The sequence below is a fragment of the Castor canadensis genome, chromosome 12, assembly GCF_047511655.1.
Source record: "Castor canadensis chromosome 12, mCasCan1.hap1v2, whole genome shotgun sequence".
NCBI lineage: Eukaryota > Metazoa > Chordata > Mammalia > Rodentia > Castoridae > Castor > Castor canadensis.
This window is the reverse complement of record NC_133397.1, coordinates 20,588,344-20,612,156: the sequence shown is the minus strand read 5'-3', so window position 1 is coordinate 20,612,156 and position 23,813 is coordinate 20,588,344. Positions and strand designations below refer to the sequence as shown.

The 23,813-nt window shown below is 43.4% G+C and overlaps 1 protein-coding gene across 7 annotated transcripts in view; it reads left to right on the top strand.

Annotated features, from left to right (window-relative positions):
- The window catches only part of Itsn2 (intersectin 2), a 125,207-nt gene that overhangs the window by 95,312 nt on the left and 6,082 nt on the right, over positions 1-23,813 (top strand). For all 7 annotated transcript variants that reach the window (XM_074049278.1, XM_074049277.1, XM_074049281.1 and 4 more), the window contains 5 exons: positions 16,888-17,009; positions 18,646-18,752; positions 19,552-19,735; positions 22,289-22,387; positions 23,267-23,434. In XM_074049278.1, coding sequence (XP_073905379.1) covers positions 16,888-17,009; positions 18,646-18,752; positions 19,552-19,735; positions 22,289-22,387; positions 23,267-23,434 — 680 coding nt within the window. The remainder of the gene's footprint in view (positions 1-16,887; positions 17,010-18,645; positions 18,753-19,551; positions 19,736-22,288; positions 22,388-23,266; positions 23,435-23,813) is intronic.

Sequence of the window (23,813 nt, the reverse complement as noted above, 5' to 3'; positions counted from 1 at the left end):
TCTTTGTATGAAGCATTGAGAGCTGGTTAAGTTATAGATTGTTTGTGTTTCTCTGGCCCTTATAAATACTATTTTCATTTTATTATATAATAATTAGAACAGGTTGGGAATTTTAGTAGGTCAAATTTATTTAGTTGATGTTGCATGTTATTATTAGTCACATTTTTTTCTCACCCACCTAATTTGCATTTTGTTCATTTTATTCCTCATTTTTCTTTTTTTAGGACCCACTGTTGTCTTCCAGTTGTGAAAGCACCCCAGAGACCCACTATCCAAGTTTGACTCTAGCGTGGAGGCAGGGCAGGTAGCCCTGATCAAATATCTCCTACACAATTCACTTACTTCGTTCAAATGTTAGAGCCAAGAGGCACTTGTGATTATTTCTCTGTGTTTCTAATTTACAGTTAAAATTTATTTGTAACAAGTTCAAGGATAGTGGGTCTTTGTGTGGCTTTCCCTGCTGTTCGCTCTGGCATCCTTTAGCATTTTTCTTCTTTTTTAATTTGGTAATTTTAGGTCATTAGCATGCACATTCAGTTTGCCCTTGTATGGTGGGAGTTCAAACACACAAAGACCCACTATTTGCACATACTGTTCTCTCTGGTTTGGAATGGGCTGCCGTGCTTTTCTAATGTTACTGCAAGATGTATATTCATTACAGAATTCAGATGGCATTTGCTTATATTCTGCTGTTATGTTTGATCTAATCTAACCACAGTGAGCTCTAATTGGCTCAGCCTGTGATTTGATTCACCCTCAAATGAGCACTGTTTATGCTGTTACCTTCTAATATGCCACTCTGAGTACCAATATTTAGATTTGTTTAAAGGCCAAGAACTGGAAATACCCTTTTCTGTATTTTCTGTGTGAGCTAAGTGGGAGCAATAACATTTAGGGAGCTTTTCTTATCTCACAGAAGAGGAAAGTGGCCTTTCCTGGCGTGTGTGTGCAGACTGTGATGCATTTAGTCTGTTTCAGCTGCACAAGCATGAGCACAGAACCTTGGTAGTTCCTCTAGGTCTTCATGTGCTCTGCTGCAGATCCTGCCTCATTGTGCTCTAGCTCATAGCTATTACTTCTTTATGATGACCTAAAATGGACTCTTTTTTTCAGGAATGAAAGACTCCCATTGTTGACTGTATGATATGCTATGAAACCTTCCCTAGCTTAGAGCATTTATATCTATATTTTAAAGTCAGAATTCATGTTAACTATGATAGTCACATGAGTACATGTCTCAGTACACAGAAGGACACTGTTGGCATTTTTAATGTATTTAGTGAAAATCATAAGGAATCCTTGAAGAGTTTAGATGTCCTGAAGCAGGTGTACAGGCTGTAGCCAAGAAGGATTCACAGGGAGCTGGATTCCTGTGCAGAGAAAGCTTCTTTGAGGCTAGAAGACTGATTGTACCATTCACACTTCTCTGGCCAATGTATATTCTTCACCCACATTGGCTACTTTGGCATAGAATTTCACTTCTTTAAAGTGGAAAACACTTTAAAAATAACAGACATTATTATAAACTTAATATATGTGAGAGTACTTAGCTGAAACAAAAAGGAGTTTTAGTAGATAATATTAAACTGTATTTGAAAATCCATGGCAAGTTTATGCAACTTAAAATGTTTACAAACTGCAGTGCACTCTACTGTTTGTGAATGTCTAAATGTTATCAGGATAAGTGTACATACAGTCTCGGTCTTACTTCCTCACAAAGTTCTTCAAGAAAAAGTGAAATATGATTTATACCTCTCAGTTTAAGTCGAGGGATACTTTGTGCAATATTTTTGTTAATGTGTCTGTATATCATGAATAAATGATTTCAGTCATACCTTGCCTAGATCATAACTTTACAGCACTTGAGAAAGAGCCAACAGTTTAGTTACAACTCTACAAAGTTCAAAGGTCTGTATTCAAAAATATACTTCTCATTATTGGGGTGTAAGGAGGTATATATGTGTGCTTCCTAGGGTGGGGATTTCTAGTTACTAGACCACCTCAACTTTTAGCATTTGGCATCATCATGTTTTATAAATATGACGTTAATAGGAAAGCAATAATATCATCTTACAGGTAGAATAACAGATTTACCTGCAGTCACAAAAAGCAACAGTGCAAAAACTTCCAAAACTGACTTTCCCATTGCTTTTCATCTTCTGAGCTTTCTCCTTTTCACCTGTTAGTTGACTTCAGGGCAAGGACAGTTACTTTAAATACTGAAGTTAGAAATTAGATCACTGCTTATTAACCACATCACTTCCTAAGGCACTCTTCCTTTGTAATTTTGCTTTGGGGCTCATCTAATACACTGATGAATTATTTCAAAGGTATTTTTATAGCTCAAAATCACTTCACTTTTACATTGATGAAAATAGATAATTAGGAATGACATTCACTTGAGCCTAAACTCAAATATAATCAACCTGAAAATACTGTATTCATCAGGTAGCCATACATGAACTCACATACTGACCCCATATTAAGCTGAATGTCAATCTGGAAAATAAACAGTGTGTTAACCAGAATGCCACTCTGTATAAGTATGTTGTCATATATTGACAGAAAGGTAAAAGGAAAGGAAATCCTATGACAATCATTTTAATCATTCTTAAAAGTGCATGCAATCCTTTATCATAACTCATTCAGCCATGGATTCGTCCTCTTCCTGATTCAGTGTAAGGCAGCTTTCAGTGTGCTTAGAAGAAAAGAGTCTGTTAGAAACATGGAATTTTTAAATGGAAGTACAACCAGATTAATTTGAACCCTACAGGAAATAAAGAATAAAAATACCTGTTTACTTAAAAATTGCAATATGTGATAAACATTTTTAAAGCATGTAATTAAACTTGAGTTTTCCAGAAATTAAAAAAATCAGTTCTAAAACCAAAGCTGATTTTTAGAAAATTTGAAAATTAAAATCAACTCTACCCACTGTATAGTTTCTCTAAAACTTTGAGTCATTTTGAAATAATACAGCTATTTGAAAAATAAAATATTTTATTGTTTTAAAATAAAATATGAATACCAGTAGTTGGAAAGAAACTGAAGAAAAAGTAGAGAGAGAAATGCCAATTCCAGTCCAAAGCTTTACTTGCCAAGTTTTCTTAGAATGAATTTTACCAAGTTATGGAATTCTTGTAAATAGAATCTACAATGGAAATACCGAGAGACCTTTGCCTAAAGTGGCACTGTCGGATGCTGCTGTGATGCTACTGTAATGTAATAAATTATTAAATTGTTGCAAAGTGCTGTTTTTGCCTTAAATTTTTATTTTGTGTGTCTTGAAAACTATAGTATTAAAGGTATTGAATTTGTGCAAATGCTGGGCACGCTTGGCATGAAATAATCTGTTTTTATTTTTACAAAATTGTAATATAACTATGCAAGTGTGTTTATTAAAAGAACACAAACTACATTACTTGTATTGTGTTTTTCTTTGAAGCATCCTTTAAAATCTATTTTTAATTGTTCATTTACAAGTGTGATTAAATGTCTTTGGAGTTTCTCTTTTTTTCCTTAATGTAATCTCTGCATACAGGCCAGCCAGTTGTTTTATATCACAGAGCCAGATTAAATTTTTAAGTGGCAAATTGAGATCATTTTAGCTGAACTAATCATGTATCTCAAAAGCATGAGAAATTTTGATTTTAATATGCTGTTTGCTCACAAGGTAAAGGAAAATATAATCTAGGTTTATATTATGGTATGTACAGGTTTGGTTTGCTTTGCTGTACTTAGGGCCTACACTTGAACAACTCTGCTAACCTTTTTTTGCGTTGGGTATTTTCAAGATAGGGTCTCGAGAACTATTTGCCCAGGGCTGGCTTCCAACTGTGATCTTCCTGACCTCTGCCTCCTGAGTTGGATTACAGGTGTGAGCCACCAGTGCCCAACTCTTTTTTTTTTGTTTTTTTTTTTTTTGAATAGCAGTTACATTTATTTCATAATAAGAAAAGTACAGTTTTACTACAACTTTTTTCTAAAAAGACTAGAAGGAACTTACAAGTTAGTATTCACTACATATGTAGAGTGAGACTTGTCAGTACCGAGCCAGCATCCATTTTTAGCAGTTGGCATCATCTCCTGGTAGAAGAACCTGCAAGTGAGTGTTTGAGACCGCAAAGTCGAGCAGAGTGTTGCACTTAAGTAATGAGGCCGGTTGTTTTCAAAGTTGGTGGGCAGCAGCCATCAGACCCGTAAGTTAAGTTGGGAGTAAGCCAGGTTGGGTAGAATGGTGGGGAGTGTGATGAAAAGAAGAAGCATCACGGTGTGGTTAGGAGCAGTTCAGTGTTGCTAGAGTGGAAGTGCAAGGCCAGGAGCAGTGAAAGTTGAGGCTTGAGAGATGGGCCGAGGGTGAGGTCAGATTCTCTAGCTTGACTGTGTTGGAGTCACCTGCAGACCTTTCAGAGCTTCTGGTTCCTGTTCAGTGGCTGCAGTTCGGATGGAGGTGATAACGATATGTGTCTATGTGGAGAAAAAGTGCTGAAACAGTTCTGAGGGAGAGGGGCAGAAGGTGGAGATGGATGCCAGCTGTTCCCAGGACCATGTGTGGGTGGCAGGGTGGGATACTAGGGCCACCAGCTGCAGTAAAGAACCAGAGTTAGTGGAGAAGGTGAATTCAGTTTTCACTACAAAGCACCTTTGGGACATCCAGATGGATTTGTCCAGCAGGTAGTGAGATACAATCAAGACATACAGCCAGGCTTGATGGTTCATGCCTATAATCCCAGCTACTCTAGAGGCAGAGATTAGGAGATCAAGGCTCAAGGCCAGCCTGGGCAAAAAGTTAGTGAGACCCCATATCAACAAATAAGCTGGGCATGTTGTAATATATCTATAATCCCAGCGATGTGGGAGGCGTAGGTAGAAGAATCACTATCTGAAGTCAGCTCTAGACAAAAACACAAAACCCTATCTGAAACATAAGTAATAAATGTCTGAGAGAGTGGCTCAAGTGGTAGAGCTCCTTCCTAACAAGTGTGAGGCCCTGAGTTCAAACCTAGTACAAAAAAAAAAAAAGAGAAAAATGCACACCATCAGATTAACATCAGCTGGTGCAATGATGCTGTAGCTTGTAGACTGGTAGCTGTTGAACCAATGAAAGTAAATGATTCCTTGGAGAGGAGGCCAGACCTATTATATCAGCAGCTAAGGGCAGGGTGGTGAAGGAGATGTGAAGACAGGAAATAGGTTTTACAAGAATAGAGAGACTGCTATGTAATATTGCCACCATTTCAGAAATAATAATGAAATTCTGGCTGTTCCACCATTGCTGTACCAATAAAAAGAAAAGAGGACAAGTACTCTTCATTGAGGACTGACTAGTAAAGGTACTTTTTTAAGATCCTTCCCTTAAATGTCTTAACTCATTACTTTTTTTTTTACAGATATGGAAATTAAACAGAAGTTAAATGACTTACCCAAAGTCACAGAGCTAGTAAATGGCCAAGTTGGTTCAGTGATCTGTCTTCTGAGTCCATGCTTTTAATCCCTACATTTGTAATAGTGAAGGTCCAGCAGTACAACCATTGCTCGTACCAGCGAGAAGAGGGGAAATGAGAGATTGCACAGTTTTCTCCGTAAAAATGCACAGAGGAGGCAAGGACGGCACATAATAAACCAGGACACGAATCTGTAGCAACAATGCCCGGAGGATAAGGCTCAACATAGTTGCTGTTTTGGTATCAGTTGTGCTGACATGTTGTGATTCGTGCACCCATTTAAAATGTGTGGTTTTAGTGTATTCAGAGTTGAGCAGCCATCACTGCAGGCAATTACAGAACACTGTCATCACCCATTAGCTGTCACTCATCTATCTCCCTGTCACCCCCAGCACCCGCAGACCTAGGAAATCATTAATGTACTTTCTGTCCATACACTCGCCTATTCCAGACATTCTGTGCATAGGGGATCCTAAAGAGGTGTGGGCTTTTGTGATTAGCTTATTTCCCGAGCATTGTGTTGTCGTGTGAATCCGCATGTCATTGGTTTTTATGGCCAAGTGAATATTCCATTGTCTAAATATCCATGTGTTCAGTTCTGGTAAATACCAAGGAGCATGGTTGCTGGGCATGTATGTATAGTTTTGAGCACCTGTTCCCAGGGAGCTGCATCATTCGACATCTCCACCAGCACTGAGGAGAGTCCCTTTTGCTCCACCTACCCAACATTTGGTGGTGGCAGTGTTCTGGATTGTGGCCATTTTAATGATGTGTAGTGGTGTCTCCTCATTTTAATCTGCATTCCCTGGAGACGTAAGATGTAAAGCGTCTTTTCATGCACTTGCCCTCTGCAGATCTTCTTTGGTGAGGTGTCTGTTAAGGTCTTTGATTATTTTTAAACTCAGGCTGGTGATTTTCTTATTGGTAAGAGTTCTTTGTATACTTTGGATAACAATCCTTTATCAGATACGTTTTTACGAATATTTCTTCCCCATCTGTGGCCAGTCTTTCCATTCTATTGATCATGTTTTTCACAGTGTAGAAAAATTTTAGTGACGTTCAGCTTGCTTCTTTCTTTTATGAATTATGTGTTTTATGCCTTTTGTGTTATTTGTTGTTGTTTTGAGAAAGAATCTCACTCTGTAGCCCAGGCTGGCCTTGAACTTGTGATTCTCCTGCCTCATCCTTCTGAGTGCTAGGATTACAGATATGTAAAACCATGTTCAGCTTGGTGTCATGTTTTAAAAGTTGCCAACAAACCCAAGGTCATGTAGATTTTCTCCTATGTTATCAAGGAGTTTTATGTTTTGTGGTTCATGTTTGGGTCCGGAACTATGGCCCATTTTGAGTTAACTTTCATGAATGATAGGTCTGTATCTAGATTCATTTTTGTTGTTTGCATGTGGATATCCACCTATTCTGCACCATTTGTTGGAAGACTGTCTTTGCCCTTTGTTTTGCCTTTGCTCCTTTTCTAAAGGTTAGTTGACCACATTTTTGTGGGTGTGTTTCTGGCTTCTCTGTTCTGTTCCATTGGTGTATTTGTTCTTTTGCCAGTACCACACTGATTTGGATATGGCAGCTGGATAGTAATCTTGAGGTTAAGTAGTCTCAACCTTTAACTTTGTTCTTTTCCTGTAATATGTTGGCTGTTCTGGATCTTTCACCTCTCCATATGAACTTTAGAATCAGTTTTTGAATCACATTTTAAACTTTCTCTTAAACAAGAACAAGAATTTATGAAAGATGTGCTTAAGAGAGATTATCAGGGGCTAAGTCTGATGGCATACACCTGTAATTCCAGCTACTCAGTAGGCGCAGGCAGGAGGATAGAAAGTTGAAGACCAGCCTGGGAAAAATTAGACCCTATGTGGAAAACAAAATATGCACCAAGGGGTTGGGTACATGGTTCAAGTGGTAGAGCACTTGCTAGCAAGCATGAGGCCTAGGTTCAATCCCTATTAAAAGCAGAAAGGAGTGATAAAATGAGTACAGTGGGGAGAGTCCTGGAAGAGTTGTTTTGAATCCTGGTTCTACCCTCTGAGCCTCAGCCTCATCTGTATAATGAGGCTAAGAATACCTGCACTGCAGATGAGACTGGCATGTACAAAGTAGTATCACTTTATGGCACGTAAGAAATGCTAGAAATGATAGCTAGCATGTAATCAGTGCTTGCTGCATGCCACACGGTGAGCTAAGCATTTTGGGTTATCTGGATGAGCTAGAATTGGATTGGAGTTCGTCCAGACCTGACTCCAGAGCTCCTACTTGTAGCCGCACACCTACAATCTGCTTTCCCTTAACCAAGGGCTGCTCTTCTTCCAAACCACAAAGTAGAACAGGCATTGTGAATTGAATTGGAAGATGGAAGTGGGAAGAGGGTGAAGAAAAGCGCTGCTTTGGATGAATCCAGGCTGGCCAAGTTAAATTCCAAGGACCTGAGAGGACCTGCCGCTGGGATCCGTATGTCACCAGTGGTTATGCACTAGCCACAGTGAAGTCAGAGTCCCCTGGCACTATAGAATGAATGCATCCTAAATTTAGCAGTGTGGGGCAGAATCTCCAGTTACATAGTCATACACAGGTTGCAAATACGATCTGTGTGATCACACCATTGGGAAAGACAGAAGTACAGTAAGCGGTGAAGAAAATACTTGTGCATATGAGCCCCTCTTGCCCAGGACAGAGCTGATAAAAAGTGCTACAGTATCTGGGCCATTGGATTGGAAATCGGCTATCAGATACAAGGTTCCCATTTCCGTTCTAATTGCGTGACAGAGTAGAAGGGTGTGTAAGGTTCTGATTATGTCACTTAGACACAAGAAAGGGCCCTGTTTGCTTTGTTTGCAGTACCTTGTGGGGGGATTGGCATTCAGAATATTTCAGTCCTTTCTCCTCCAGAATTCACTTCAACAGAACACCAGGTTGGGGTATGCATGCGTCTTCAGTGAGTACCGGGTAAGCACCACTTCCAATGGCCAGCCCTTCCCAGGTGTGACACCAGTGAGGTACCTGGGCATAGTGATTTGGCAGCTCTGACGCCTGTGTGCCTTAGCGCTCAGTCTCAGACTCTCCAGCCACTTCCACAGGAGGGTTCAGAGTCAGAGGATAGGTCACGTGTTGGAAACAGCCATTTTCTTATAGCATTGACAGTTCTGTGTTGGGTGAACAGGAAGGAACTGCTCTTTCATGACATCTGTTCCTCGTAGTCTGAATTCTGGACAGCATGTTTAACTGCTCTGTTGAGTCCGTGATAGAACTGGCAGGCCAGAAGGCAGCATAAGTCTTAGCCAAACTAACTGCTCTAGCAGCGGAGGTCTGCCGTTAAAAGGTCTTTGTTGTCTTAAATTATGACCTTTGATAGTAGATTGAGAAATAAGAAAAACCCCTGTACTTAGCAACAGGGTTGCTTTGGGAGGCTCTAGAATGCTGCTGTCTTCTGGCAGCTGCACACTTGGCTTTTCAATGGTCTGCAGTACTCAGACACGATCAGTTTCTTCCCTTGTGTAAATCAGCAATAGAACATGATGTAGAATTGACAGGCATCAGAAAGACACAAAAGCTGAGTGTGGTGACACATGCCTATAATCCCAGCACTTGAGAGGCTCAGGTATCATGATGGTGAGTTTGAGGCCAGCCTGAGCTTCATAATGAGACCATGTCTCAAAAATAAATAAATAAAAAGACTCAATTTTTAAATGTCTAAAAAGGGGCCTGGGGAGACAGAGTGCCTCAAGTGGTAGAGCATGAGGTCCTGAGTGCAAATCCAGTACCACAAAAAAGTGTACACAAAGGAGCCAGGATATAGTTCATGGCAAAGCACTTGCCTAGCATGCAGTCTTGGATTTGATCCCCAGCATCACAAAAAAATTAAAATAAGAAAAAAAGTAAAAAATTTGTTCAGGAATTATTTAAATCTCCAAAACCAAAACCACAAATACTTATGACTGTGGTGGAAGGCATGCTACCTGGTACATTGTTGGTGCTGAATTCACATTTGCCAGGTGGATGAAAAGCTACGCTTTTACAAAATAAAATGGCCAGTCGTGTTTAGACCCCTAAAACTTCAGTACAAACGCAGCCTTCAGAGAATGCACACAGCTTGGTCATCTGGAATTACTGGTCAACTCTTGTCTTTTCACTGAGCTGAAAACCATTGTGGGGTCCTCTCTCGGCTGAGCGCACAGAGAGCAGCTCTGTGCAGTGGCGCTGCCCTCTCAGAATGGGCAAGGACTTTTATGGGACTTACGACATAGTTTGAACAAGCCCTCTCTGTCTTTGTCCTTCACCTTTTAGAATCTTCCCAGATCTCGTTCCTCCGCTTGCACTGTGATTCAGAGGAGCAGTTCCCAACTCTGAGTTGGGACACCGTTTTCATAACGGTGACTCCCAGTGTCCATATCCTCAACAGCGTGACGCTCTGTGGCCCAGCCCACTGGAACTTTGAGCTCAGAGTATCACGTGATCTCTCATTCTCTTCTTTGTCCACTCTCTGTTTGCCAGAAAGAGCCTACCACGAAGTTCTCATCAATTTATCAGACCACCTGTTAGTGTAGCTGTACTGTTCTTACAGGTCGGAGTTTATCTTCATATTACATTCTATAAGTACTTGAAGATTGTGTAGGTGTCAGGCACTGGGGATATATAACATATTAGAAAACACAATAACCCTCTCCTCTTGGAGGTAGCAGCTAAGTAGGGTAAAAGGTGGAAATTAATAAGGTATTTAGTATCTTAGAAAAATAAATCAGGGACTGGGAAGAGAGTACTAGGGAGGAGGTGGATCCAAGGAATTTCATTTTGAGTAGGATAGGCAGAGAAAGCTTGTCGGGGTAGGGCATGGTGGTTCATAGCTGTAATCCCAGCTACACAGAAGAAAGACAGAAACAGGAGGATAGCTGGGGCAAAGTTAGTGAGACCCTATCTCAAAAACAAAATACAAACAAGAGGGCTGGAGGCATGGCTCAAGTGGTAGAGTTCTTGCCATGCCCAAGGTCCTGGGTTCAAACCCCATTACTGCAAAAATAAATAAAATAAAATAAAATAAAAGATTAAAGTGGGAGCAAAGACTTGAAGAGCATAAGGGACATCCAGATGTGCCATGTGGCTACATCTGGAGGATCATTCTTAGCAGAGGGGACAGTACATGCAAAGGCCCTGCCTTAGGAGTGTGACTATAATGCTGGAGGAGCAGGGTGGCAGCCAGTGCCCCTGCAACAAAGGGAATAGCAAGAGGGGGGTGGTAAGGCTGGGATATTCAAGGATATGGGAGATTGCTTGTGTTCTTGTGAGCTGTTCTAATAACTTTGGCTTTGCTTGGAATTTTAAAAAGTGACATGATCTGGTGTGTTTTAGCTGGATCACTCTGGCTTGCTGAACTAAAGAGGGGTTTTGGGGATAAGGGGTCAGAAGCAAGGTAGTTCCGTGGTCCAAGCACAAGATAACAACAGCTTGGATCAGGATGATGATGGTGGCTGTGGCGAGAAGTGGTCAGTTATGGATGTATTCCAGAGACAAAGCCAACAGGTGGACCGGTGTGGAGTGGGAGGAAGAAGGTGTGAAGGATGTCTCCACAGGGTTGGCCTAGCCTCCAGGGAAATGGTATTGTCATTAACTGAGGTGGAAAATGAAGGAGAAGGAGGCAGGAAGACGATGAGGAGTTGGCTTTGCATAGGTTACTTGATGTATTTTTTAGACATGCAAGGGGAGATACTGAGTAGGCAGTAGAACATATGAGAATTTCAGAGTCAGAGTGTAGATTTGGGAATATACCAGTATGTTCACAAACCAGGTGACAACTGGATCACTAAGACTGCAGAGAAGAGTCCCAAGACCTGAAGCAAGGCACTCACCATCAGGAGTCTGGAGATTCAGGGAGGAATGAGAAGAGCTGGGCAGGGAACGAGGAGGACACGAGGAGAGGGGCTGGCCTAGCAGCAAAGAGAGAAAGGGTTTGAAGGAGAGGGACACGGCTGGGGTATGGCTTAGCACAGTGTGAGCCTTCTGTGCCTAAGGCCCTAGGTCAATCCCTAGCACCACAAAAAAACAAATTTAAAAAAATGAGAGGAGGAAGTCATGAGCTGTCATGAATGTTAGTGCTAGGTCAAGTAAAATAAGTGCCTATTACTAAAGGACAAAACTGCCTGGGACGCTACGAAGCTCCTCGTTAAACAGAAACACTGAAAATAATGTAAAAGCTCTGATTTTCCTGCAATAGTAAATGTTTTCCTCCGGTGATACAGTTCTTTGGTATTTGTAAAAACTGAATGTATCCACGTTCATTACATCAGGCTTGTTAACAGTGTTCAAATTCTCCATGGTCTTAATAGTTTTCATTTAGATATATTAAACTGCACTACTGAGTGTCTTTTTTTTTCTTTTTTGGGGGTGAAGGCGGGAGTAGGTGTATATTTTCTAAGATCAGCATTATTACCTCTTCCAGGTCCTTGAGGTTCTAATCCACATTTTAATATTTGTGGTGGATTTGTTCATTATTTGTATTAAGTTTTTTTTGCTTTGAATGCTTCTTTAGTGAGCTTTGGTTTTCTGTGGAAGTCCTGTGGAGCCAGGGTGGTGAGCGGGATCCTCCAGTCTCCTTTTATACTTTCTTTGGCCAATTTTTGCATTAATTCCCTGGCTCAGGAATTCCTGAACTCCATGTTTGCGTGGTATGCGAGCCTAATATTTTCTTTCTTCACTCAGCTGAGACAAAAAGCTTTCTTGTCATCTCACCATTCTGGTGGGAGGATGTTTTTTTCCTAGTCCACCTTGTTATCTTCAGTCTCCTGCCAGAGCCTCTTTTCATTGGCCAAGCCCAGGCAGAAGCCAATTAAAACAGGAGCTTAGAGAAAGCAACCTGGAGGCTCTGCCTCCTTGTAGAACAGAGCAGAGCATGGAGGGTGAGAGAGGGGTCTGGGAACAAACGGGCCCAGGACCAAAATAGTGTTTCACCACTGAACAAATACTTCCTGACTGCTGGTGGCTGAAATGCTGTGCCCTGTTTGATACTACGCACCTGTGTTAGACACAGTCCCTACCCTCCAGGGGGAGACCTGGACACACTAACTGTATGAGTTAAGGACAATGCGAGTTAGAATATGCACCGTGTTGAAGTACAGATAACAGGTTGGGGACAGCTCAGTGGTGGAGCACACGCTCAGCATATGTGATGCTGCCGGTTCAATCCCCAGCACCCCCAGCACCAAATGCAGATACAAACGAACATCAAGGAGCCACAAAGGAGAGGCGAGTCTGGAGTCTGTGGGACTGGGGGATAGCAAAGGTTTTCCCCAAAGTGGTATCCCGTGAGCTGTGCCTTGAAGGATGAATACGAGCCAGGCAAGGAACAGAAGATAGAGCAAGGGACAGGAGCAAAAGCAGCAGAGCATGGAGGGTGCGTACATGTTCTGAGCTCTGAGCTGGGCCTTGGAGGTGAACAGTGGCACACAGTCAAAGCAGAGGCTGGAAAGGCAGGCAGGCTGGATCGCGGAGCACCTGGAGACCTTGGGCCCCGAGTCACCGAGTTAGGATTTCATTCTGGAACGTGAGAGCCATTAGACACTTTGTGAGGGAGGAACGTAAAAAACACAGTGCCTGGCTTGAGCTGTTTAGTAGAAATACACTGTGAGTCACGAACAGGCCCCATACGTAATTTTAAAATGTATAGCAGTCACATTTTCAAAAGTAAAAAGGGGTAACATTTTATTTAATCCAGTTATCCAAAATATCATCCCAGTGTGTAATCAATATACTATTTAAGATAATATTTTACATTGTGCTTTTGTTGAAAGAGATCTTCAAAATCCAGCATGTAGTTGAGGGTATGGCTTAATGGTAAAGCACCTGCCTAGTGAGCCCGAGACCTTGAGTTCAAACCCCAATGTCACCAAAAAACTCCAGCATGTATTTTATACCTGTAGCCTGTGTTTGTACTAACCACATTCCAAGAGTTCAGTAGTCAACACACTGCTTTGCCTACTGTAGAGACAGAGCAGGTACAGAAGATGGCAAAGGGATGCATTCCACCCATGAAACCTAAGTCCTCAGTTCAGCAAAAGATTTTACTTTCCCTTCCCTCAAAAAGAGGGTTCTGTGGTAGCAAGCATGAGGCTCTGAGTTCAAACCCTAGCACCACCAAAACAAAAAAAAAAAAAAAAAACAATGTTCAAACATTTGGGCTGGTGGAGTGGCTCAAGTGGTAGAGTGCCTGCCTAGAGGGTTCTGTGGTCAAGTAAGTATTTGCATCTCTGGGCCATTGAGCTGAATGTGGCTTTAGTGCAGGGCTTCTCCGGGCCAATAGGCTAATTTTAATGTGCCTTGTGGCTGTATGCAGTATGCAGCATGGCCCAGAGTCATGTGACCTTACAGGACAAGAAGACCATGTCCCTTTCTGGTATCTGCTAGTTTGGAGGGAGCAGAGAACCTGGCAGCAAGAAGAGAGGAATTTCCGAGGGAGGCACCAAGAAGAGGAGAATCAGAGGCTGAGAAGGAGAGACTCCGCCCCTGTGGAGGCAGCATGTCTGAGCTGCAGTGCTGTGGCAGGCGAAGGAGGCTGTGAGCCAGAAAGGGGTCACTGAACTTGGCAATGCTGAGATCCTGGCTTCCTTCCTGAGAGCTGTGTCAATAGAGCAGTGGGACAGAAGGCAGAGTACCCAGCGTTAGAGAAGTGACAGGGACTTGGCCCTGAGTGAAGACCCCTCTTATGACTTTGGCACTGACACAAAAGAGAGAGGTGCAAGGGCTGGTGGAGAGGCTCAAGTGGTAGAGTGCCTGCCTACCAAGCGTGAGGCCCTGAGTTCAAACCCCAATACCACACACAAAAAATAAAAAAGAAGAGAGCGGTGCTGAGGAAGAGGCAGGTTGAAGGAAGGGTACTTTGTTTTAAACAGTGGGATAAGTAGGATACTTTACTCTGTCACTGGACTAAAAATGAGCCAGTGAAGACCCTAGAAGAGGGAACCAGGTGAGGACACTGGCTTCAGAAAGAAATGGGGCCCTTCATGCGACGAGTAAGCATAGAGCTAAAGCCCATGGATACAGGGACATCGGGTGGCCACCCGTGTGGGTAAGAGCATCTGAAGTGAGAAGTGAAGGCAGGAGTCAGGGTGGAAACAAGCAGGGTGGACGTGTAAGAGCAATTTAATAAACAGCAAAGGCGTCACCAGTGCATGGGGGCTGGCCTGCTGCGGGTGCACCAACTTGGAAATAATAAAGCCCCTGAGGCTTTTCTGTTCTAAGTTATTGTTCCAGTTAGAGAGTCCAGTGTTTGTGAGTTTTAAGTAAATGATTGTTTCACAGAACAGAATAAAATGAAGCTCCCCCAAAAGCATTATAATTTTGAACATGACAGCAGTATTTCGTGTTACTTGCTGAATTCAATTTTTTTTCCACTGTGAGAATAATTTTTAAAACCTATTGTCCACATCTGCAGGACATAGAAAAGCTATCTTCATTAGAACATCTGTAAACCTAAATCTATATCAGATATTATAAAAATTCAAAGGAAATCAGAAAAAGAAAAACTCTTTTTTAAAAAAACCAATGCAGGGAGGTCTGGTGGCATGGCTTAAGTGGTAGAGTGCCTGCCTAGAAAGTGTGAGGTCTTGAGTTCAAATCCTATATTCCCCCCCCACCAAAAAAAAATCTGGACATAGCTCAGTAATAGAGCACTTGCCTAGCATGCATGAGGCCCTAGGTTCAATCCCAGCTCTGCAAAAACAAACAACACACAAACACAAACACACATGCACACACACAAAAAAACAGATCCTTGTATGTTCATATGTATCTTGTATGTTGGGGTTTTGTTCCCATTGCCAGACAAGGCTTCTCTGTGAGGAACATTTGCATCTGTCACAAATCCCCAAGGCTTGACCTAGGGATGCCCCTGCTGACTTTCCTGCTTGCCCTCTGCTGCAAGTGACTGTCCACACTTCATCCTTCTTCCTCTCTCCCAGCTTCCTGAAACACACTGCTGGCTGCCTCATGCAGTAGCTCTATGGGTTCTACTAAAAGGGGAATTCCAGGGCTGGCGGAGTGGCTCAAGGGGTAAGAGAGCCTCCAGTGCTGCCAAAAAAAAAAAAGGGAAGAAAAGGGGAATTCCGGGATTTTCAGTGTGGTTCAAGCAGTAGAGGGCCTGCCTACCAGGTGCAAGACTGTGAGTTCAAACCCCAGTACTGCAAAAAGGGAGAGGGGATTCCTTTGACCAATTAAATTTAATACAGGTAAATAAATTTAATAGAGCAAACAATAACAAAACAAAAACAATCCACGAATAGGGTTGCTCCCAAACAGGTTCTAAGAACTCCAACCAACCCTGTGATCTGATAGCACTTCTCAAAAAACAGAAGTAAGGTATTCAGAAAATCACTTAATTGGCTACAACTTAGTTACATAAGCAATCATTTGGTTACAGCTTAACCGGGTAATTAATAATAGCTTAATTAGTTACTGGCCACTGGACCTCCTACAAGTAACCAAAACTCATTTATAGGATTACATTCTATACTGGTTTGGTCTGTTGGATGCCAGTCCAACTCTATGACCTCCCACTTACTTGATTTCACAGGCGTGCCTGTGTGTGCCTTTCGTCTGAGGCATTTCCTTGTATCTCTGTGCACAGACAAGTCCTTGGCTACTTGACGAATGATTCTGGAGTCTGTCACTTCACGATTTGCCATCTAGTTCAGCTCTGATTGCCCATAAATTGATCGACAGTGCAGTACATCTTGCCCTGATGCAAGGCTGCTGTGACTTCTCTCCAGCTGGCTTGTGACTAGATACCTGCAATGTATACAAAGTCAGGATTTCTTTGTTCCAGTGGATTAAGGCAGGTTCTGTTGGGAATTGCAGACTCCTGGGAATGTCAGGTTTTCTAACTTGAGAAATCTAGAGACCTGTTTCTTGGACCTTTTTTTAAACAGTAACTCAAAGTTAGGAATACATTTTACATCCCCAAATACATACATAACTAAGAACATTCACAATCCTTATCAAAGCTGTACCTATGCATTCTATTTGATTTCTTTTTTAAATACTGGGCCTGCCCAACATTTAAAACTACTAAACAATGTCCCAGTGATGGTTTATGATCTGCAGTTTGAGAACACCAGCCCCGGGCATTGATTCATTGAATCATTTCACTAACTTCAAAAATGCCTTGAGACGGTAAGATTCTAATCTCTTTCAGGACGTTTCTAAAAAAATCTTTAGTTCTGTCATTGTTACTCAGCAATCAGGAGCATGCTGAAATGTTCCAGACCTTGCTAATTTGCCCTGAGTGGTTGGTCATTAAATCCAGCTCTCTGCATATCCGTAGTGCTCTTTTGAAAGCAGTTATTCTTTCAAAGCAGCATTTGTCAACCCAGCACATCTCCTGATAAATGTCTGTTTTCTACAAAGATGACTAAAGTAATATTTTAAGCTCTACCCTGTCTTTCTGCAGGGTGTGCTGATCTCCAAGCCCTGGACACAATGCAGCCAACTGAGAGGAAAAGGCAGGGCTATATTCACGAGCTGATTCAGACAGAAGAGCGGTACATGGATGACCTGCAGCTCGTCATTGAGGTGAGGGGCCTTGGCTTACTAGCTCTGCAGCACTGCACCTCCTTGCAGGGGTCAGTGTCCAGGCTGTTCCACCCTGGAAGCAAAGTGAGGCATCCCTCTTGTTTGTTTTGTGGTGCTGGGGTGGAACCCAGGCCTCTTGCATGCTAGGTGCTCGCTCTACCCTTGAGCCATACCCACTGCGTGTCACATTTGATCGTGCATCCCCAAACAGTGGCAGGGCACTCACTGGCTCAAAATGTTGCTCTGTCCACTGGGTAATGCTTGAAGAAGACTGCCAGCTCGGAGAAGGATGTGGGCTCTTTTCACCAGCTTGAGCTTGTTCAGAGTGGAGAGAAAGAAAAGGAGAGAGCATGAATGCCTCAGCTGGATGTGGTAGAGCCCATCAAGGAAGGACAAGGATACAGAGTAGGTATAAACGTCCCAAAGCAGACTTGACCTCAAATTTCTGCCTAACTCTGTTACACTGCTGTTTGGACACTTGGCAGTTTCATTGACTTGGGTATTTCCAGAGGAACTGTGAAGCAGTGAAAGTGTATCAGTTTAGAAAATCAAATAGCAAATTGTAAAATATTCCCCAAATACAGAGAACAGAGGAGATGAAAGAGAAAGTTCTTGTCTTCAAAGAGCCCAGGGGAGAGGACCGCCCTCAGCCAGGAAAGACTCCCCCAGTTAGGCTCAGACAAGGCCAAGTCTGCCAGGAAGAGGAAACAGAAGTAGGAGGATGTATACAGAGGGGTTAGGGTCACAAGCACAAGTTGTTCGGTGTGGTTGGAGTGTTAAGGGGTTTCCAGCTGACAGGCTGTGAGCCTCAAGAATGAGTGAAATCCATCACACAGCCAGTGCAGAGACTTCGAACAGTTTCAATATGGAGCAATATGCCACGTGTGTTTTTGGAAAGATCACCTGTGAGAAGAGTTCTTCCATATAACCACTCTAGTTCCTTAAGGGTTTTAAAGCAGACCCTAGGGATCACAGCTGTTTAGTGGAAACTTGGACTTAGAATCAAAAAGAGATTGAAGTGCCTTCAAATTCTGGCTTTGTGACCTTGATTAAATTCCTCCGAGTCTTTATTTCTTCGTGGGCCAGTTGGGAATAATACCTGAGTTGTTTTAACTGTATCATCTCTGAACTTAAGCGAGAACATGTGTGTACACCAGTGCATCCACACACATCTGCACACATGGGATACAATGGGCAGCATTACTCTCTCCACTGGTCAGCCCACTTCTGCAGTGCACATCTGCTTGAGGTCACTCTGTGTCCTCACTGAGCTTCTCACAAAAACATCTTCAGAGCTCTGAGGTGATCAGCCCAGCAGCAGCCACACTTGCTCAGATCTTAGACTCTGTGCAGTGCTTTGCACCTGCGTCCTGATTGGCTTCATAACAACCCTAGACAGGAGGGGAAGAATCTCCTCTTATTGACAGATTACTAGGCTCGGTTCTTAGAAGCAGCCTTAAGAGGAGCCCAAATGCAAAAGGTAGGGAAATTGTGTAGTTAAAATGTAACAGTCATAAATATCCTTATTTAGAAATTCTATGATCTTAGAGTCCATGAAGACATCGTTTACTTTAGGCCACACAGGCTGTGCATCCACACTGAAGCTAACTTAACTTCTGCTATGTTTGGAACTTAGGTTTTTCAGAAACGGATGGCAGAGTCGGGCTTTCTCACTGAAGGAGAGATGGCCTTAATCTTTGTTAACTGGAAAGAGCTCATCATGTCCAACACGAAGCTGCTGAAGTGAGTCTGCATCTTCTGTCACGCTCAGCCCCCTGCTCGGGAACTGAGCAAAGGAACTTTCCACTGCTGTCTGCTCCCTGGGGCTTTATATTGTCTTATCATTTTGTAAAATGCTCAGTAACTGTAAAATTCATAATTTTTAAGGAAAGTAAAGGAATGTAGTCAAAAAAATGCTTTGATTAAGCAAACAAACAAAAAACATTAAACAATGTATTAGTGTATGATTCCAAGGCACCAGCCATGCTGGCTCTGGCAGGAGGGGTAGGAGTCAGAGGAGGAGCTGCAGCTCAGAGCCAGACCTGGCCACCCAGTTTGTAGCCTCCTACGCCCCCATGCGCAATTCCAGCCCTAGGACACTGTAAGGACAGACTCCCAGGCCTGGCTGTGCCTCTGCCCACCCAGGGTCAGCAGCCCTACTAGAGCACTGCTCCTCCACCTCTACCCCTGGCCTCTGTCGCTCCCTCATCCTTTTTCCCTTACAGGCTGCTGGAATTTCTTTTGGATTCAATTGAGAACAAGTTAGAATTTTTCAGAAGAAACTAAGGAGAACCCAAACTAGTCCTAGAAAGCACTCAAGTATACAGATTTCACTTCCTTCTTCTTTGCTTGCATTGCCCCATGTTGGCTTGCCCAGGAGAGCTTCAGGCCCTTGCTGCCTCCTCTTCCCCCTGACCTTTCCCTCTCAGTGCCAGTTTCCTTGGTAACACACAGGGTATCATTGTCACTGGTCTCCGATAACATTCATCCTTTAATTTCCAAGGACAGTCTGTGAGAAACAGTGAGTGTGTGTCGTTTGCAGGGCCCTGAGAGTGCGGAAGAAGACCGGGGGTGAAAAGATGCCTGTGCAGATGATTGGGGACATCCTGGCGGCCGAGCTGTCCCACATGCAGGCCTACATCCGGTTCTGCAGCTGTCAGCTTAATGGAGCGGCTCTGTTACAGCAGAAGACCGATGAAGACGCAGACTTCAAAGAATTTTTAAAGGTAACTCCATTCTGGATCCTGCAGCATCTTTCCTGGATAGCAGGCACACTGGCCCCTTCTGAGCCTGGAGGCAGCAGTACCCTTCCCACTGGGGACTCTCAGCAGGGGAGAAGGGTGTCCCCATCAGCTTCCCAACAAAGCATAAATACAACAAACAACTTTCTGATAGCTTTGTGTTGCCTTTCAGGTAGACCTGAGTTTTCTTAGTACTGTGAACGTGATTTTACACTTGAGTAACAAATCAATGGGGTGGTTTTGGTTGGGTTGTTTTGGGGTTTATTTTATGAGGGATTAAACACAGCTTTGATCTTGCTAGGGAGGTGTGCTACCACTGAGCCATGTCCCCAGCATGGTTTTTTCTTTCTTTTTTTTTTTTAAGCAAACTTAATTATGAACTACTATATTTTCCCAAAGAAATTTCCACAATTTCACTTTCTTTTTTTGGCCATATTGGAGTTTGAACTCTGGACTCTACTACTTAATCCACACTCTTAGCCCTTTTTGCTCTGGTTCTTTTGGTGATAGGGTCTCACTTTTGTCCAGGCTGGCCTGGACCACAATCCTATTTTATGCTTCCAGCCATAGCTGGAATGTCAGATGTGTGCCACTACCCAGCTTTTTTCTGTTGAGATGGAGTCTCACAAAATTTTTTTGTCTGGACTGGCTTTAAACCACAATCTTCATGATGTCAGTCTCCAAGTAGCTAGAATTACATGCACAAGCTACTGTACCCAACTCAGAATGTCATTTTCTTAATTTTGTTAACTTTCTTTAATAATCAACTTATTTCAGAAAGAATATAAAATAGCTTGCTTAAATGTATAAAATGCAACCAAATAAGATGAAATTTAAAGTAACTAAATTAATAAACTGGGATGAAAGGAAATGAGAGTAGGAAAAAAAAAAGTGATACCAGGCAATAGGTAATACATAAAATGCAAGTCTGTGACCCCATGCATATACCAGAAGTGCACACCGATGTCGTTGACGCCTCTGCGAACTGATGAGAAAGGGAAGGGTCAGTTCCATGGTGCCGTGGTCATAAAACTAAACGCAAAACTAAGCGAGAACTGAGACATGCAATATAGTTCTGATGTAATAAATCCCAGCTTCCTTATGTGATTTATCAGTGAACTTCATGCATCTGGTTATTGTTAATAGAATGTCACAGTCTGAAGTCAGGTGTGGTGGCCCACACATATTGTCCCAACACTTGAGAGGCTGAGGCAGAAGCATAAATAAGAGGCTCAGGGTGCAGGCTGGCCAGGGCATAAAAGCGAGACACTATTCAAAGTAACTAAAGCAAAACTTGCTGGGGGTGTTGTGCAAGTGGCAGATTGTCTGCCTAAAAACACAAGGCCTTGAGTTCAAATCCCAACACCATCAAAAAAAGGCAAAATCTAGCATAAGCTGTACCCCAAAATGTTCCTTTTTTAAAACTCAGAAAATTCAAAAAGCATGAAGATGCCTGTTATAGCAGAATATGTAGGTAGAGATCTATCCAAAAACAAAAGGAGAAGCAATTTTAATGGGCAATAGTGGGAATGAGTAGGTAAATTACAGCAAATGTATCTTTTAGTCAATAAGAATTATCTTCCTGGAGTCTTGCCTACTCTCTTTAGGTGCTTTGCTGTCCTAGGACTAGGAACACAGGAGATGGGGTCTTTGGCCCCCTGACATTAACAGTCTGATGGGGGATAGAGGTCCTGGATGACCTGGAGCAAGTAGGGTGTACACTCAAAGTGACCAGAGGACAGTCACAGAGAGGAGGGAAGGCATCCCAGGAGGGAAGCCTGGTCAAGGGAAACCATGGCCTGGGTCTTGAGAGACGAATGTGAGTCAACCATGAGACAGGCAGCAGGGCGGTGCTGGCAGGGGCTCATGCATTCATTACCTGGCACACAGAAGGTGCTTAATTAGTGGTAATGATTGCTTTGATGAGGTAGGGATAGTGAGTTTGCCAAGACAGGGGAAATCAAGAGCTATCAGAAGACAGAAAGGAGTCATAGATAACTCCTGGGTGTGCGCATGGGTAGGTGGGGGCTGTGGAAAGATGCTACCAACACAGACAGGGATGGAGGCAGAAAAGATGATTTTGTGAGGGGAGAGGACTTCATTTGGGGTTCTCTTAAGATTGAGTTGCCTCTGGTACATTAGGTAAAGAGCGTTCCCTGGAGAGGGGGGAGCTCCAGAGAACTGGTTATAGACACTGGGCCTCAGCTGCAGGGGACCTGGGGCAAGAGCTCCATTTGAGAATGGATGGAGAGAAAGGGTGTGAAGAAGACTCAGGAGGCCAGTAGACTGGGAAAGCAGCCTGGAGAGAGGTTCTAGAAGCAAAGAAAGAATGACCACACAAGCTGCCAACAGCATGTGAGGAAGAGCTGAGAAGAACAGGATTTGGATCATGAGCGGAGAAATCCTGTGGTTAGCGTGATAGATCATGTCAGATCGAGTTACTGAGATACATTTGAAATGTAGAAGTTTCACAGCATGAGTTTGGCCAGTGTTCCTTTGGCATGACTGGCTGTGATCTCTTCACGGATTGTGTTGCAGAAGCTGGCGTCCGACGCACGCTGTAAAGGCATGCCCCTCTCCAGCTTCCTGCTGAAGCCCATGCAGAGGATCACCCGCTACCCTCTGATCATCAGAAGTGTAAGTGTGCAGCCCAGCGGGCCCATTTAAAAGTAGGACCAGATACCCAGGGCACCCTCTGCCCTGTGGCCCAGGTGCTTGTGTGTGTGTGTGTGTGTGTGTGTGTGCGCGCGCACACACATGCACAAGGGTATGCACTTACCATCTGAAAGGCTGAAGCCTTAAGTGGGCAGATAGAGGCCAGTTGAGTGACCTATCATCTGCCTCGCAGGAGCCACCCTAATATCCCAGTCACAGGCCCTCCCAGTGTGTAGCGGTGGGGCACCCTGAAGCCAGACACAGGCTGAAGTTGCCATTAGCAAAGCCATGGGCTCCAGTCTGTCTTCTGAAATCTAAATTCATCTGCCAAACTGAGCAACTTTGTACTAAGAGTCTCCCACTCAACACATCCTAAACAGAGCCCAGGATCAAACCTCTCGTGCAGCCTGCTTCAATTTGCTGACTGAAGATCCCTTCTAAAATTCCAGCCATCTATACTCTAGTTTCTCTTCCGATCATATAAACCTTTTGCCTTTTACTAAAATTCCAACCATCTTTCTTTTTGAGATAAGCAGTGTGGGCATCTTGAGGCAGTTCACCTTCTAAGAAGACAGGTTTTAGGACCCAGTCAGAGAACAACAGATCCAAAGAGTACCTTTTCCCCCACCCCACTCGTCCCACCGAATTACCTGTCCCTACGTCCCCAAAGCACTTGTGGGACTGTGAACTTCGCAAAGTTAGACACCATGTCTCTTTCTCTGTGGTATTTCTAGTGCCTAGCCTAGCCTAACCTCACACACATTAGTGTCAGCACCTTTTGGGAGGGTGAGAGGTCAGTGAATGGCTGGTGGGTGGGTGAAGGACACAGTGCCAACCATGTGACACTGCCCACTCTTCCAGATCCTGGAAAACACACCCCAGAGCCACGTGGACCACTCCTCCCTCAAACTGGCCCTGGAGCGGGCTGAGGAGCTGTGCTCACAGGTGAATGAGGGAGTTCGAGAGAAGGAAAACTCAGACCGGCTGGAGTGGATCCAGGCGCATGTCCAGTGCGAAGGTCTCGCAGAGGTGAGGCTGTGTTGTTGAGAAGGATGCCACCAAGCAGGGTCTAAGTGGGGTCCCAGCCCTAGGCCCTCCCCTGGCGTGGACAGTCCGTACCTTGGCTCAGCCGGTGCAGGCACACCATCTGCCCCTGCAGGACACTCCTTAGAGTGTCATCTTCCTATTATCTAAGGAGCGATGACTGGAGTGTTGCTGAGTTCTTTGAATTCAGCAGGTAGAGTCAGTATTCTGTGGGTGTACGCAGAGATTTTCACTGGGCCAGTTGGAACTTTGAACATAAGTGTGAAGTTCTTTTGTGTAAAGGTGAATCATCCTAGCCACATTCCCTCATAGGAAAGTTTTTCTGGGTACCCTCAGGTCTAGAGAACTGGCCACTCAGGAATGC